Here is a 16,398-nt window from a genome sequence, read left to right as displayed (position 1 = left end):
TGGCTGAGCTATGAATGAACAAGGATACAAGGATAGGGGAATAAGACTTTCCTCATTCACCCATTATTCGTAGACTATTTGTGCCTTTAGGTAGTAGATTTGACACCCACATAGTCTCTTTGAAATATTCTCTTGCTGTTGTGTATGGTGCTGTTTACTGGAATATCATTTGAGCACCAAAACAAAGCGGCTATTAGCACAGCACTTTATTTTATTTTTACTGAATTAAATAGTAGAGAAGAAAATTTAGTGTGGTTCTGTTGGATTATGTAATAATATTGGGGAAGATATACAAGCCTGCCACTTTTATTATTACTGGGAGATGCTGAGGATACTTTTCAGTTTTTCCCAACCTGCCCTAATTTCAGTTATGGCATTATGACTTCCCTCCATTTCCATCCCTCACACTTCCTTACAGATTGGCCACAGCGAAATTCATTGCAGGAGTCCTATGTCCATTTTGAACAAATGGATAGTGTTTTCAGCCAAGATTCTCTGCATCAGCTGGTCTGCCTGACAGTGCAAATCCATTGATTTTGTGAACATTGGTACAGTTTTCTTTCTTTTGAAAACAGAGGGGTTTCTTAAGTGACCTGACTTTTAACACCATTTCCTAAATCAGCTGAGAGCATGTTTAGGAAGACATCTCAGTGTAAACAGTGAGTTTTTAAAATTAACATTATGCAGTTTATTCAAAGTAACATCACGAAATATTCAAAGTGATGCTAATTCTTCAAGAATTCAAACACTCTTTTTTGTGAGTTAACTATAATTTACCTTGGGAAAATATGTTGTATTGTAAACACCATCTTAACCCACAGTAACAGAGTATATTCCAAATGTCCACCTTTTTATGCTTCAGGAGAAAATATTTTGAATTTGGGTTGGAGTCTGGGGCATTAAAACAACTGTAAATGCAATTCGACTGAAAACTTTTACTAGGAACAGCTAATAAGAATAACGTGTGTGAGGAATATTTTCTGTAGCAGACTGTGGTGTATTCCCCCCCCAGAAGTTGCATTTGAAAAAGGATGATTGATAACTAACAGAATCAAATTGATAAAATTATTCAGCTACTTTAAGTTGTCTGACTTTTAAATATTCATGGAAAACATGAATTTGAAAGGAAATACTTTAGCTGTGAAATGTGCATATGATACTGGGCTTCTCTCTGGATTGTCCAATCTTGTCTGTTGCCTCAAATATTTCTGTTAAATTGCTTCTTCCAGTCTCTGTCAACATAAAGAAGACACTGCAGAATTACAAAGTCTGTCTACCCTTGAAAAATGCTGTTCATTTTTAAAAAATAAAGTATATGTGTGCCTATGCATGCATTGCCCAACTTTGATGCTGCAGGCCTTGCCTGTTGAAAACAGAGCCATCAATTACTGCCTGAAAACACAATGCAGGGGGCTCTGATGTGTTCATTCAAAGAAAAGAATAAACCTCTGTTTGTGAATGCTTGCAGATTTGAATGGGCCTTTCAGAAACTCAGCGTATTAAAATGCATAGCACCTAGAATCCAATCCATGCATATTAATTACCGCAGCATAACATGCTTGCGGTCTGGATTTCTCCAGTTCTGTCTTGTTTGGCAAAAGTGCAGCTGTGGAAGTCTCTTCTATTTTTAATTCTAACATTTCACAGATCAGGTTCTCCTAAGATTAATTGCCCTGCATGTCTGACCTGCATCCTGGCAATTTCTCAAAATTACAAAACAGAACTTTCCAAATTCAAAAATTCTTTGAATGCTGCAGGATGACCCTTGTGGCTATAGAGACTTCAAGGTGCTGGATATGTACAGACTGTGATAACTTATATCAGCAATTAGTGCAAGCTATAATTGGTATGTAGCAGTACATCTTTTGAAGTATGGCTTTCTTACTTGTACAAGAAAACTGGGTGGCTTGTGATAACTGGTGTAGACTTGTGATAACTGCTTTGCCTAGGGATTTATTATAATGTACATGTTGCGATTCCCCCCTCCCCCATCATTTTAAAGAAATTGGTTTTGTTCTGATTTCATTGTAATTGATAGCTCAGTTACCTGACAGCAGCCAGATGGTTGATATTTTTTTTCAACAGGTGACAAACTTCCTACTTAAATGTAGATGCTGTCTTGTAAAAAAAAAGTATTTCATGAAGGAAGAAAGTAGCACTGTTATTTTATGGACTCAGCATAGCCTTTTTCAGTATGTTCCTTTCCTAGATATGCTGTAAATGTTTTGCCACATACTTTGCTAATCATTATGTTGTCCCATTAATAATGTGGATTTGACAGTGAGTATCCTTGAATTAGTGTGGGAGGTTTTTTTTTTAATGTTTGGCAAATGATCGAATATTTTCTCCATCTGTCCTGAAATGACACTGCAATATCCATAACTTACAGTGCCATCCTAAGCAGAGTTATACCCTTGTAAGCCCACTGAAGTCCATGGCCTTAGAAGGGTATAACTCTGCGGAGGGTGGCACTTTTAGTCACAGTGCTGTGATCTCTAGTATTGCACTGGCAGAGAATACTGTGACTATTGTAATTTTGTTTTTGCTGATATGGCAAGTCTTGGTGCATTAGCTTCATGTGAAAGCTTACTAATTTGCTGCATTATTGCCTTGCAGATGAACCCACTAGCCCTAGCATTGACCACGAGATCGCCCACATTCCAGCCTCTGCTGTTATTTCAGCTTCTTCCTCGCGAGCACCCACCATCACAACTGTCCCTCCTAGTCCCACTTCTCTTGTCCCTTTAATTCGACGTCAGCTATCACATGACCATGGTAAATTTTCTAAACATCTTGCAATTTCAAATTGCTGTGACTAATTCCCTGATAAAATGTCCATGCTTTGAAAACCCTGCTCTTTGTGCCAATTCCATCTGAAATGGCAGCAGGTTGGCTATGCGAGATAGGGCCTTCTCTTTAATGACTCCCAACCGGGGTGGATTGGGAGGGGAAAAAACTGGCCTGGGAAAGAGGTCTCGTGTCCAAGCCCAACCCAGCCCCCTCAAAGGAGGGAGGAGGGGAGAGAGCCAGCCCTGAGAAGCTTGGTCAGCCAGCATCTCCCTTGCTGAGCAGGGCATGGCTATGTGCCTCCTTTCCCACCTGGCATAGGGCTCAGCTAAGCCACGCACTGCAAAGGAGATGCTGGCCTGTCTAAGCCACGTGGGGCTCAGCTGTGCACAACCTCCCTGCCTGGTATGAGGTTCAGTGGGGCTGCGCTCAGTGAATCAGATGCTGGCCTGGCTAAGCCACATGGTCCTCCTTTCCTGCCCAACATGGTCCTTAGTGAAGCCACTCACCTCCTTCGCTCCCCATGATGGGGCCACACACAGTGAAGGAAACACCAGCAAGGCCAAGCCATGTGGAGCTTGTGCCCATGCCTCCTTTCCCAAGCAGCATGGGGGCAAGGGCTGCTACCTTGTGGCGGCGGCACCACCACATGGGGTAAGGACCTCTGTTGTTTGGTGTGATGACTCGGTTGGGGGGGCAGGCCCCCACTGGCCTTAATGGCCTGTCTACCTCTGAACTTCAAGATAGTGGAACTCTCTTCTCGGAGAACTATGCCTCACTCCATGCCTGTCTGTTCATAGACACCAGCCACAGGTAGGGTTTTTCCCCCCAGAGAGCCTTTCATGAGCTCATTGTTTATAAGTTGAGGATGGCTCAATGCTTATTTGCTGCTTTTGTTGCTGTTTTAGTCTTGAGTTGCTTTTTATGATGGTGCCACTTTGATAGATCTTAATAAGCTTCTTTACTGTATTATCTGCTTATTGTATATATTATGTTACTCTTTAAGTTGCCTTTGTTTTGTTTTCATAATTCCATTTTCTGCATTGTTTTGACATTTCATGTTTTTTTTGCATTGTTTCTAATCTTAATCCTGTTGCATTGCTTATTAGATGTCTCATGCTATTGGATTGCATTGTTGCACATCATACAATCCTTCTTGAGCCTCATTGAGGAAGGAAGGCAGTCCATAAAAATAAGCAAACAGACTGATAGATGGGATATAAATATTTCAATTAAACAAATGTACTTATAATTGCAGAATCCATCAGGATTAGTATTCAGGATGGCCAGTTTGCTGCAAAAAGTGAGAGGTCTAAATCCTACGATGAAGGACTGGATGACTATAGAGAAGGAAAAGTGTAAGTCATTAATGAAACCCTGTATATGCATCTACAGGTATGTGCTTTTATCAGAGTTTGAATTCAGCAACAATGGCTGTAATATCTATTTTCTCTCTGTAGGTCTCTAAAGCATGTAGCTAGCTTCAAAGGAATCAAGGTCAGTAACTCTGTATTCAGCAGTGTACTAACTGGAAATTAGTGTAGATCTGTGTCAGTGTTGCATGTTGACGGGAATCACTAAGAAGAGCAGAACAGAGAGGATGCAGATACTATACATGCGGTTGCTTTATGGTGATTTGTGGATGCAGATATTTTGCTATGTCTGAGAGATATGTGTCAAATTGGAACACTACCTGTGCATTAACAAAAGCCAACTTTGACACTTTTGCCACCTTTATGTGTATCTCAAGAGAGAGCCAGCATGGATTTGTGACTGCGGTGGCTGATTATACTTCACCTTCCCCACGTGTTTGGGAATTGATTTACCAGCAGGGAACTCACAGACTTCACTTCTTAGTTTCAGATTGGGGCTGATCTGTTTTGCTGACCTCAAACAGCCCTGGGGACTGCTATTTTCCCCATTGGAGGCTTCACATGTACTGATAGGATGCACAAATGTTTTCAAAAAAGAGGCAAATAGCAGCTCCCTTGGGGCTGTTTCAGGTTGGTAAAGTGCTGTGTGTGTGGGGGGGTGGGGAGTCAAAAGCCCCTTCTGTGCACCATGGTCCCAATCAACATCAGGCACTATGACCTGGGAGTTGAATTCCCAGTAGAGAACTCACTTAAGTCTGATTGTGTGGATGGACCTGGGCAAAAACCAAAAGAGCAGTTAGGCCCAATGAAGACCTAGCAGCTGCTAGCTGTGGTGCAGCTGATCTGAACTGCCAGCCCGCCTCCCACCTTAAGGGGAAGAAAGAAAGAAAGTTTAGGCAAGGTGGTGGGAGGTGGCAACACTTTGGTTTTTTCAATTACAAAGTTGTCTCACAGGGGTGTTTCTATTTAGGCCCCAGATAGCCAAACATCTTCAGAAAACTCAGGGTCCAGAAAAGCTTCTTCTTCAGAAGTCTTTGGCGATGCCACCAAGGAAGGATGCCTCTATTTTCGCCAGCTAATCACAGACAAGGGAAAGGTAATACTCTTTATTAACGTACAGCTAAAGGTTAATAAGGAATGTTTAACTCCTCTTGGTTTCTGAGCATTTAATAACAATGGCTAGATATTTCTTAAACTGTGTTTTTCAAAAATGCCAAGCCGCTATCAGGACCTGCTTTAGAAACTATATTCCCTGGCATAATTGGAATGAATGCAGAAAAGATTGATCAAAGGAGGGGATTTCTTTTGCATGTCATTTTCTGCACACCTCCATAGGAATAACACATCACTGTTCTCACAGCAAATGATCCCCAGGCTATCAGCCTTGGTGAGTTAACAGGAAAGAGTTGAGGTTTGGAGGAGGAAGTTCCAAAACAAGTATCAGTGAAAATATTGCCTGTTTTGTCATGTTTACCTAGGAAGGCATTGAAGCAACAGCCTGTTAATGAGGCTGTCAGAAAAATGGTCCTGTCATACAAATTTACACATCTTCTTTACACTTTCAGGCATATCCATTTATTTCATAAGAGAACTTTGTAGTGAATAATAACAATTAACAATAATAATTTATTCTACCCTCCACCACCAAATTGGACTCAGGGTGGATCACAACAAAAATTCACAACAAAAATACATCAATAATATTATGTACAGTAAAAATAAAGCACATTAAATATAAACATTTATACAACTTAAAAATAACAATAGCAACTAAGCTACCATTCACTCCCTGATACTAGACATAACTAATTTATATTATTCAAATAATGTAAAAGGTAAAGGTCCCCTGTGCAAGCACTGGGTCATTCCTGACACATGGGGTGACATCACATCCCGACGTTTACTAGGCAGACTTTGTTTACGGGGTGGTTTGCCAGTGCCTTCCCCAGTCATCTTCCCTTTACCCCCAGCAAGCTGGGTACTCATTTTACCAACCTCAGAAGGATGGAAGGCTGAGTCAACCTTGAGCCGGCTACGTGAAACCAACTTCCGTCGGGATCGAACTCAGGTCGTGAACAGAGCTTGGACTGCCGTACTGCAGCTTACCACTCTGCACCATGGGGCTCCTAAATAATGTACAGGGAGGTAAAACACATACCCAGTATACTTAAAACAAAATGGGGAGGGAGGCAGGGGAGGTCCAGACAAGGTCCAGACAAGGAATATCAGGTGTCCAGGCCAGCCGATGGATAACTGGAAGGTCAGGATTAATCCTCTGTAAAATATTCGCTTCTTCCATTCGATCTGTCTCTTTGTTTTGAATTTTAGATTGTAAACTCTTTTGCCTTTTGGCTGGTGTTAATCCATACCATGTATATACACGTTATTGCTGTTAAATAAATAACAGCAATAATCCTGGTTCCTGTTTTTTTCAGAGAGTTGGAGGTAGTATCCGGCCCTGGAAACAGATGCACGTTGTTCTTAAAGGCTGTTCCCTCTACCTGTACAAGGATAAAAAAGAGCAAACGTTTCCATCGGAGGAAGAGCTGCCCATCAGCATCAATGCTTGCTTGATCGATATATCGTACAGCGAAACAAAGAGGAAAAACGTATTTCGGCTGACCACCTCAGACTGCGAATACCTGTTTCAGGCTGAAGACAGAGATGACATGTTGGCATGGATTAAGGCTATACAAGAGAACAGCAATTTAAATGAGGAGGTTGTGTGTTCAAGTGTTTTTCTTGCTTCTATTGTGTTTTACATACTTCACTGAAGGATGCATGATTACTCATCCAAATTCATATTTGGAAAATTGACATGGTGTAATTAGCTCGTCAACATGAGTAATATTCTCCTCGTCGTTTCATTCGCTCTTGTTCTTTCAGCTGTCCTTTTGTCGGGCCTTGTTACACAAATTGCTAAGCCACAGATGATGATTTATGTTTCTGTCTTGGGTTTTAGGAGCATCCCAAAATACCTTCTGCTATATACTTGAGGGAGAAATACAGCAAGTTTAAGACCTCAGTTGTGCATGTAGTATGTACAGAGAGCAAGGAGGCTTTCGGAGTCCTAGTGGGACCCTCTCCTCCTCTACCAGCAGTCTCCATGCTCAGCGCTGCTCTTCTGAACATGGTATGAATTGTGCAGCCATTCAGACTCTGCTAAGGCTCTCCTAGTCACTGTTCTTCCACAGACCCCTCACACGTTTCCATTGCTGCGGCTGCACCCAGGAGTCCTTGGAAGAACGCCTGCAGGGAAGGCTTTTGGGAGGACTTTGTCTGGACTTGAATGGCCTGCCCGAGTCATACTGCACTCTGAAAAACAGTAGTATCATGCATGTACAAGAAAGCGGGAGGGGTGGTGGTGGCATAAATGGGTCTGTGGGAGTTGCTACCCACTTCAGGCCAGAAAGAATTATAAGTCTAGCAGATTTTGTATGTTTTCCTTCTTTTAAAATATATCAGAAGGTTCAGGTATTTTATCATCAAGTTTTCAAAGCAAAGTAATTCTGGTTTATCTCCTTCATGCACTCAGTTTCATTATGTGTGTGTGTGTTAAACGTTATCCAGTACAAGCCCCATTCCAGATAAATGTAGGTTTCTTCAAAGCCAATCTACATCGTACAGCTATTGAGGTGGTAGACTGTGCCACTTCGTTCTCTAGTTGGGAGAGTAAATTTTTCACAGCTACCAGAACTTTGGCACATAAAACAACCAACAGCTACCTTGGGGAGGGAGGTTTAGCGTCGCCATCTCCCTGCCAAGCTACTGTAATCTACTCTATGCAGAGAATTTTTAGTGTTGGAAGAGCATTCAAAAAAAAAGGATTGCCACCTGTAGTCTGAAGTGGTACAGACCAGAATATCTCCACTTCATTCTCAGGCTTAAAATGGTTATCATTCTTAAGAAAAATAGCAAAGCAATTGGTCAATAATTAAATCATGAGCTTCTCAGATATACCTTATGGTTAAAGAGCACTTGATGCAGCAGCCTTGCTGAAGTAAAGCAAGTGTGGGGCTGGTCTGTGCCTGGACGGGGGACTTCTTGGCAAACCTCATGCATACCACTTTGAGTTCCAGGTTGTATGTATTTTCATAACTTTTTAATATTTTGTTTTTTATTTGGTTTTGTTAGCCGCCTTGTGGACTTAAACTGTTTGAAAGGCAGGACAAAATACTTTAAATAAATGAACAAAATAGACAGGAAAAATTACTGTCATAAGAGAAGTGCATTGGAGTTGATGTTGCAGCTGTGCATTCTCCGCAGAACAAAGTTTGAGAGTAATGTGTTTCCTTAAAAAAAAAAAAAGTTTAATTCATACATCCGTGAGTAAAGTGGTGGGCAGATGTGAGTATAAATAGTTGGGAGACTTTTATGCAGACATGAGTCACAGTATTTCATTAATTTAGTTTGGAGCTGACTTGTCTTGTGGAATACTAGAATTGCTCTCGAGGAGGAGGATCTATCATAAGAACATGACAAGAAGATCTTCAGTTTCCCATAGTTCATGATTAAATTGATAGGTAGATACGTGCAGAAATACACTGTGATTTTAAACAGCCATTAGCATTAGCTGTGAATCTTTCTTTAAAGTTAAATGCTATTCAAGACCCAGGTAATTGGGGTATGTTGCATACAGACAGTCATCCTCACTGCTGAGCATATAAAACCTAAGTGTGATCACGAAATTCTCTGAGGACAGATTTTCCAATAGAATCTCCATCCTTCATCAGATTGCTCTTTGAAGCAAAACCTGGTCCATGGAAATTTTGATGGCAGTTAAATGAAATTAATACTGGATGTTGGATTTGTATTTGCTGTGAGCAGTAAGGAATTTTGTTCGTTAAAGTCCAACAGGTACACAAACCTATAATGCTAAAACTGAGGCACCCAAGGAGAAGCATGCCTTTGGGTCGTAAAACACGAACAAAACAGAAAGACACTCTTTCAAAACTGCCTCTTTGAGTGTTGAAAAAGCATGCTTTTTGTTTGGGGGGGGGTTCTTTTCTTTCTTTCTTTCTTTCTTTCTTTCTTTCTTTCTTTCTTTCTTTCTTTCTTTCTTTCTTTCTTTCTTTCTTTCTTTCTTTCTTTCTTTCTTTCTTTCTTTCTTTCTTTCTTTCTTTCTTTCCATACAATAGGGCTAATCTTGAAGCCGTTTCAGTTTTGGTTGTTTTTCTCCACGCTACAGAAGTGTGCGGTTACACTTTTCTGTACCATGCAAGCAAAGCCAGCAAGCAAACAAAATTAGAAACTCCCTCAAAAGAACCAGTAATGCGGAAGTTCATTTTTCTTAGGATCACAGGGTGACCTTTTGAATGTGGCTTGATAAACCTCAGCTGGAATTATTCCAATCAGGATTTGCAAAATAGTTCTCAATTCCTTTTACAGAACACCGGTGTGACCAGCAGGGACCTAATCAGCCGAAGGATTAAAGAGTACAGCACAATGATGAGGTGAGTGGCTGGTGGGTAACGTAAGAGATCGGTTGGCCTGATTATCACGGCTCCTCTGTTTATGAATAATATGGGTTTTTTTCCCCACCAGCGCTTCTAGCGGCAAAACAGAGCCGTCCCCCAAAACACCTCGCCAGAGCCTGAGCATCAGGCAGACATTCCTTGGCGCTAAAACTGAGCAGAGGACCCAAAGCCCGCATTCTCCAAAGGAGGAATCTGAAAGGAAGTTCATTGTTAAAGGTAACCGTGCCATGTGCATTACCAGTTTCAGCCCAATCGTGATAGCCAGTGGGCAAGGGTCAAGGTATTTGGCCCGCATAGGATTCTCATTGCCTGCTCTGTGGGCTTTTGAGCATCTGCATCTTTTTTGTAGGCAATAATAGGGAAACTCCTCTGACGTAGATCAACCTGCTGTGCTTAACTTTGTCCTCACTTCATATAAAAACGCAGACCTGCATGTTTAACTCTCGTTGCGTTTTAGTCTCTTCTAGTCATCTGTTCCAATCAACTTCTTTAAAATGCACTTGATTTTGTGTGATCTGTTTGGGGGAGTTTTATGCTTTGGTTTGGGAGGTGGAGGGTTCATACGATATTCAGGACTCCTGCAGGGTTGAGGCAAAGGGAATGGGGAAGCCCAGTCTGCTGGGTGGGGCCTGAGTACAGAACTGTCATTCTCTTGCTGCCAGAAACTGTACTTTGGTTATTTGTTGCCGCAGCTATTGTTGCAAGCCCAGACTTATTGTTGCCAACGTGATTTCCCTTGCTTTGTCTAACGGACCCCTCACCTTCATTCAATAAAAAATGAATACGTAGAACCTTTAATTGAGAGTTTGTGAATGAGGTCTGGCGGTGGAAGTTATGCATTAATTTTCCCAGAAGGAAATGAATTCCCGCAGAAGATGTTTCTTCGTTGCCCCAAACACCAGCCTGGAATGTTTTGTAAGCGGCAAGCAAGTTGAACAAGCATGCAGTGCAGCTGTGTTTGGTTATTGGAATGCTATTCTTGATGTTAAAGTGGGTATGGCAGCCGGTTTTGCAAGAAAAGCTGTTGTCTACATTATTGAGCTTTGGTTTATCGTATTCAACAAAGCCATTACATTTCATTCTCAGCCACGTGAAATATTCTCTCACGTGTGGTAAGCTTGCGTTTGTCCCAGGGTCATTCTTGTTGGATCACAATCTTTGCTTGATTGTGTGTGTGAGCACCCACACATGCATGGTAAACATTTGAATATGTGCAATGGCCAGTTGTGAGAATCTGGGACACATGCAGAATGCTCCCATAACTGTACATGCACATAGAGAGAAGCCCGTCTTCTGCCTTCTACTTCCCACCCTTCACTCCAAGTCCACAACAGTTACCTTTCCAGAAGTGTAGACTAACTTGCCACAAGAGATGATAGTTAACACACGGAATGTAGGTCATTACAGTGTTCTGTCTTCCTTTGTAAACTACTTTCCCCATCTGCCCAAGCAAAACTTCCTGCTGGGGTTGATGGCGATTGTAGATTTTGATCTCTGGAACTGAATGAGAAGTCCAAGCAAACTGCAATTCTCATCAGCTCCAGCAATCAAGTAAGATTTAAGCATGCACTAACCTCAGCCGCCAGCTGGCTACTGTGTGATGATGAAAACCACCCACTGTACAGATGCAAATACATTTCAAATACTCCATGTTTTAAATTGCAAATGAATAGATCAAGAGAAAGTGAGCTGAATTTGTTTGATTTTTGAACCATTATATGGGAAGATCACAGCATCAGTAGTTACAGGTAACAGGCCTATACAGACAATTTAGACAAAGTCGCCAAGTATTCAAGGCTAGGTATTAAGCTCAGAAGTACTTGGTCTAACTCTGATAAGGGAAATGGAATGGGTAATTCTACTTTTTTAATCAATGTTAATTTCTTGAATGTTTGCTTTGCTGGTCAGTGACCATAATAAATTGAAATTGAATTGATAATTTAGACCCCAATTTCTCCAGCTTGGATTACAGACACTTAGTATATAGTGTGGTTGCTGGATTTGTGGAGTGATGTATGATGAGCTGTATGTACAGCACCATGGCTTACATTGACTCTAGTACCAAGGAAATCGATTCTTGTTGCAGAGGTGGATGCATTAGTATTAGTTGCTGAGGCTGTAGTGAAGCTGTGGTCTGAAGCTGGAGAAGTTGTGGTCAAGGTCTAGATCTTAGAGTTTAGTTACTATTTGCTAAAAACCGCAACTTCTCCAAATGGACTAAAGCCACATAACATGCAGTTCAGCTGCCTATGTTGTCCCTTCCCGAATTTTGGGGGGAGGGCCTCATTCAGTTAACAGTTCAATCACATCCAGTCTTCTCTCTCAGTTAACCATAAAAAAAAAAAAATCCCATCTTCCTTTTTGCTTTTCTTCCCTGAAGAAAAAGATGAGACAAGCCCACCAAAAGACAAAGGTACATGGCGAAGAAACATCCCCAATATCATGAGAAAAACTTTTGAGAAGAAGCCGTCTGCAGCTGGGACCTTTGGAGTCAGACTGGATGACTGTCCCCCAGCTCAAAGCAATAAGGTATCAGTCATACAGCAACAACAATTTTACCTTTAAAATTCTTGAGTTCACAAGATGTTATAACGCAGACATTGCAAATTCACTGTCTTTGGATTTCCCCCCTAGTATATTCCTCTTATTGTTGACGTATGCTGCAAGCTCGTTGAAGAGAGGGGCCTTGAGTATACAGGTATTTACAGAGTTCCTGGAAATAATGCCGCTATCTCAAGCATGCAAGAAGAGATCAACAAAGGAGTGACAGAAATCGACATTCACGATGATGTGAGTGATGCCCTTTGTCTGTCTGTCTCTGTCTCTCTCTCTCTGTCTCTGTCTCTCTCTCTCTCTCTCTCTCTCTCTCTCTCTCTCAAAGCTGCAGCTGTGAGCAGACTAATAAGAATTTTCTCTCCTCTTGATTCTTAGAAATGGCGAGACTTGAATGTCATAAGTAGTTTATTGAAATCATTCTTCAGGAAGCTTCCAGAGCCTCTCTTCACTAATGGTAATTTTCTCTCTCTCCCCCAAACTCTTAAGAAAACACGACCACTCGACATTGTAAATTGTCTGTGATGGCTTAGATAAGAATAACAGGTCTGCTAATATGTCAGTAATACCCAGTTTGTGCCCAACACGTCTGTCTCTTATGCTATTGATAATATACATTTTGTGCTTGATTGACAAATGTTTTCCTTCCTTCCTTCTCTGAAACGTTTATAGATCGCTTTCCCAAAATCTCAAAGCAAATAACAACAAAATTATAACAAGCCAAAATTATGAAAAAGCGTACTAAACCAATAATAATCAAACCTTACAGCCAAAATCAGTATTTACCATGAAAATATTTCTTGTATCCTCTTAGGAGTTACTTCTGACATGTGTTTTTGGGTACAGACATGTTTCTGTGGAATACATAGTAGACAGTGATGCAAAAGCTCATGCAGACTCACTTGTCTCTTTTCAGTTTGGTCTTTAATTCATATCCCACCTTGCTTTTATTGTAACTAAGGGTGGGTGTACACAGGAGTCCTCCGTGGCCTCCCATCCAGGCTCTGAAAAGTCCTGGACCTGCCAGGCTTTAGCACTGTTGCTGCATCATGTGCCTTCAGGCCATGCTTTGGGAACCATTCCTCAGATCACACTGTTGCCCAAACTTATTTCTGTGTGCAAATGGGAGCCTCTGTGTTATACCTCTTGGGCTAAACGGAAGACAAGGAAATTGAGTAGGCTGTATAAAGCGGCTCGCAATAATATTCTTTTTCTTTTTGTCAGACAAATATGCAGATTTCATAGATGCCAACAGAAAAGAAGATCCCGTGGAACGGCTGAAAACGCTAAAAAGGCTGGTATGCTGATTCTGGATATGTACGCAATCTGGTGTCACATTTTGATGATCAGCATGGTTGTTAAACTCTCGACTAAAATCATGTGTTTCAGATCCGTGATTTACCCGAACACCATTATGAAACGCTAAAATTTCTGTCTGCACATCTGAAGACTGTCGCAGAAAATTCAGAGAAGAACAAGGTTAAGTCAATTCTCAGTCCTAAGGGTGTGGGACGGGGGTCATTTTGAAGCCACAATAGCTGTGTGGTTCTCAGGCATATATAAAGAAGAGCCCCAGAGCATTTGTGCTTTTATGACCGGGGAAGGGGCGGGGGGAGATAATAAATTCATTTTCTCTGTTCATTGAGTTTCATGGTAGACTTCAGTGGGTTTCCTCCACTCTGACAATGCTGATAAGCATGCTATGTGCTAGAATACAGTGAGGGAAAAAAGTATTTGATCCCCTGCTAAGAGATTGTAGACCTGCACAAGGCTGGACTGGGCTACAAGACTATTGCCAAGCAGCTTGGTGAGAAGGTGACAACCCTATCCCTAACCCTGTCAACCTCCTCGATCTGGGGCTCCATGCAAGATCTCATCTCATGGAGTTGCAATGATCATCAGAACGGTGATGAAGCAGCCCTGAACTACACGGGGGGAACTTGTCAATGATCTCAGGGCAGCTGGGACCATAGTCACCATGAAAACTGTTGACAACACACTACGCTGTGAAGGACTGAGATCTTGCAGAGCCCGCAAGGTCCCCTTGCTCAAGACAGCACATGTACAGGCCCGTCTGCAGTTTGCCAGTGCACATCTGAATGACCCAGAGAACTGGGTGAAAGTGTTGTGGTCAGATGAGACCCAAATCAAGCTCTTTGGCATCAACTCAACTCGCCATGTTTGGAGGAGGAGGAATGCTGCCTATGACCCCAAGAACACCATCCCCACCGTCAAACATAGAGGGGGACATATTATGCTTTGGGGGTGTTTTTCTGCTAAGGGGACAGGACACCTTCACCGCATCAAAGGGACAATGGACGGGACCATGTATCGTCAAATCTTGGGTGAGCACCTCCTTCCCTCAGCCAGGGCATTGAAAATGGGTCAAGGATGGGTATTCCAGCATGACAATGACCTAAAACACACGGCCAAGGCAACAAAGGAGTGGCTCAAGAAGAAGCACATTAAGGTCCTGGAGTGGCCTAGCCAGTCTCCAGACCTTAATCCCATCGAAATCTGTGGAGGGAGCTGAAGGTTTGAGTAGCTACACATCAGCCTCGAAATCTTACTGACTTGGAGAAGATCTGCAAAGAGGAGTGGGACAAAATGCCTCCTGAGGTGTGTGCAAACCTGGTGGCCACCTACCATAAACGCCTGACCTCTGTAATTGCCAACAAGGGTTTTGCCACCAAGTACTAAGTCATCTTTTGCAAAGGGATCAAACACTTATTTCACTCATTATAATGCACATCAATCTCTGACTTTTGTCTTCTGGATTTCTGGGGGTTTTCCTGTTGTTATTTTGTCTCTCACAGCTACAATAGACCATTAAAATTATGGACTGGTCATTTCTTCGTCAGAGGGCAAATGGGCAAATTCAGCAGGAGATCAAATACTTTTTCCCCTCACTGTACATATCTATTTGCTAGCCATACATCTGAGTCATCATGCCCTCTTATTGGCCGGCTTGCCAGCTGCAGTTTTGGAGGGGTGGGGGAATGGAGCAGAAGGAGATTCCCAGCCTAAGACAAGGGTAAGAAGTAAGGGTAAGGCACGTAGCTGGGTTAGTCTGCAGTAGAAAAGCAAGGTCTGGGGCCAGTAGCACCGCAGAGACCAGCAAGATTTCCAGGGGATAAGCTTTCGAGAGTCCAAGCTCCCTTCGTCAGGGTAGGGGAAAGTGTTTTGCATTTCTTACCCAGGGTAGAGCTGTTTTATTTTTCTGGAATTGTGCATCATTGCACAGTTTCTTTGCTAGGCTTCCCTGCAGTCTTTCCCTCCAGCTGAAAGTGTATGTAGGGCTTCAGGGTATGGCGAAGTTTCAGTAACGAAAGTCGTTGTCAGAGCAGCTGCTGCATGGTGTGGCGGTGTGGAGCTCATCATCTATTGAGTGGAGGACTATAAGTTTAAGACCTGTTGCAGGAGGAATGTGCGGACCACATAGGTGCGGCACAACTGCTACTCTCTCCATTGTCTAGAAAAACCATGAAGTTGCATCCTTAACACCTGTTGTGAAGCAGTGTGGAGCTCTTTACCTTTAGTCTGGGAGAAGGAGAAGTAAAGGTAGATACGAGTGGCAGAGCACATCCTTTGCATGTATGAAGTTCCAGGTTGAGTCACCCATTACATCTGTGGCTAAGGGTCTGAGAAACAAGAAGCAGCAACAGTGTGACTCTGCTCAGAATCATGGAGTTGGAAGGGGCCGTACGGGCCATCTAGTCCAACCCCCTTCTCAGTGCAGGATCAGCCTAGAGCATCCCTGACAAGTGTTTGTCCAGCTGCTGCTTGAAAACTGCCAGTGAAGGGGAGCTCACCACCTCCCTAGGCAGCCGATTCCACTGCTGAACAATGCCTACTGTAAAAAAATATTTTCCTAATGTCCGCCCATAATTTAAACCCATTATTGCGAGTCCTATCCTCTGCTGCCAACAGAACAGCTCCCTGCCCTCCTCTAAGTGACAGCCCTTCAAATACTGAAAGAGAGCAATCGTGTGTCCCCCTCACCCTCCTCCTCTCCACACTGAACATTTCCAAGTCCCTCAGCCTTTCCTCGTAGGGCTTGATCTCCAGGCCTCTGATCATCCCCATCGCTCTCCTCTGCACCTGCTCCATTCTGTCCACATCCTTTTTGAAGTGAGGCCTTCAGAACTCCAGGTGTGGCCTGACCAATGCAGTGTACAGCAAGACTATAACATCTTATGATTTGGATG

At 42.5% G+C, this 16,398-nt stretch overlaps 1 protein-coding gene across 4 annotated transcripts in view; it reads left to right on the top strand.

Annotated features, from left to right (window-relative positions):
• ARHGAP21 (Rho GTPase activating protein 21) overlaps window positions 1-16,398 on the top strand; it is a 132,189-nt gene that overhangs the window by 109,917 nt on the left and 5,874 nt on the right. For all 4 annotated transcript variants that reach the window (XM_056857667.1, XM_056857666.1, XM_056857668.1 and 1 more), the window contains 12 exons: window positions 2,617-2,775; window positions 4,046-4,145; window positions 4,248-4,284; window positions 5,131-5,256; window positions 6,596-6,880; window positions 9,549-9,613; window positions 9,705-9,853; window positions 12,018-12,166; window positions 12,272-12,427; window positions 12,569-12,647; window positions 13,415-13,488; window positions 13,580-13,669. In XM_056857667.1, the coding sequence (XP_056713645.1) occupies window positions 2,617-2,775; window positions 4,046-4,145; window positions 4,248-4,284; window positions 5,131-5,256; window positions 6,596-6,880; window positions 9,549-9,613; window positions 9,705-9,853; window positions 12,018-12,166; window positions 12,272-12,427; window positions 12,569-12,647; window positions 13,415-13,488; window positions 13,580-13,669 (1,469 nt within the window). The remainder of the gene's footprint in view (window positions 1-2,616; window positions 2,776-4,045; window positions 4,146-4,247; window positions 4,285-5,130; window positions 5,257-6,595; window positions 6,881-9,548; window positions 9,614-9,704; window positions 9,854-12,017; window positions 12,167-12,271; window positions 12,428-12,568; window positions 12,648-13,414; window positions 13,489-13,579; window positions 13,670-16,398) is intronic.

This window comes from Euleptes europaea, chromosome 11 (genome assembly GCF_029931775.1).
Source record: "Euleptes europaea isolate rEulEur1 chromosome 11, rEulEur1.hap1, whole genome shotgun sequence".
Classification (NCBI taxonomy): domain Eukaryota; kingdom Metazoa; phylum Chordata; class Lepidosauria; order Squamata; family Sphaerodactylidae; genus Euleptes; species Euleptes europaea.
The sequence above is the reverse complement of the archived record's forward strand: the minus strand, read 5'-3'. Positions and strand labels throughout refer to the sequence as shown.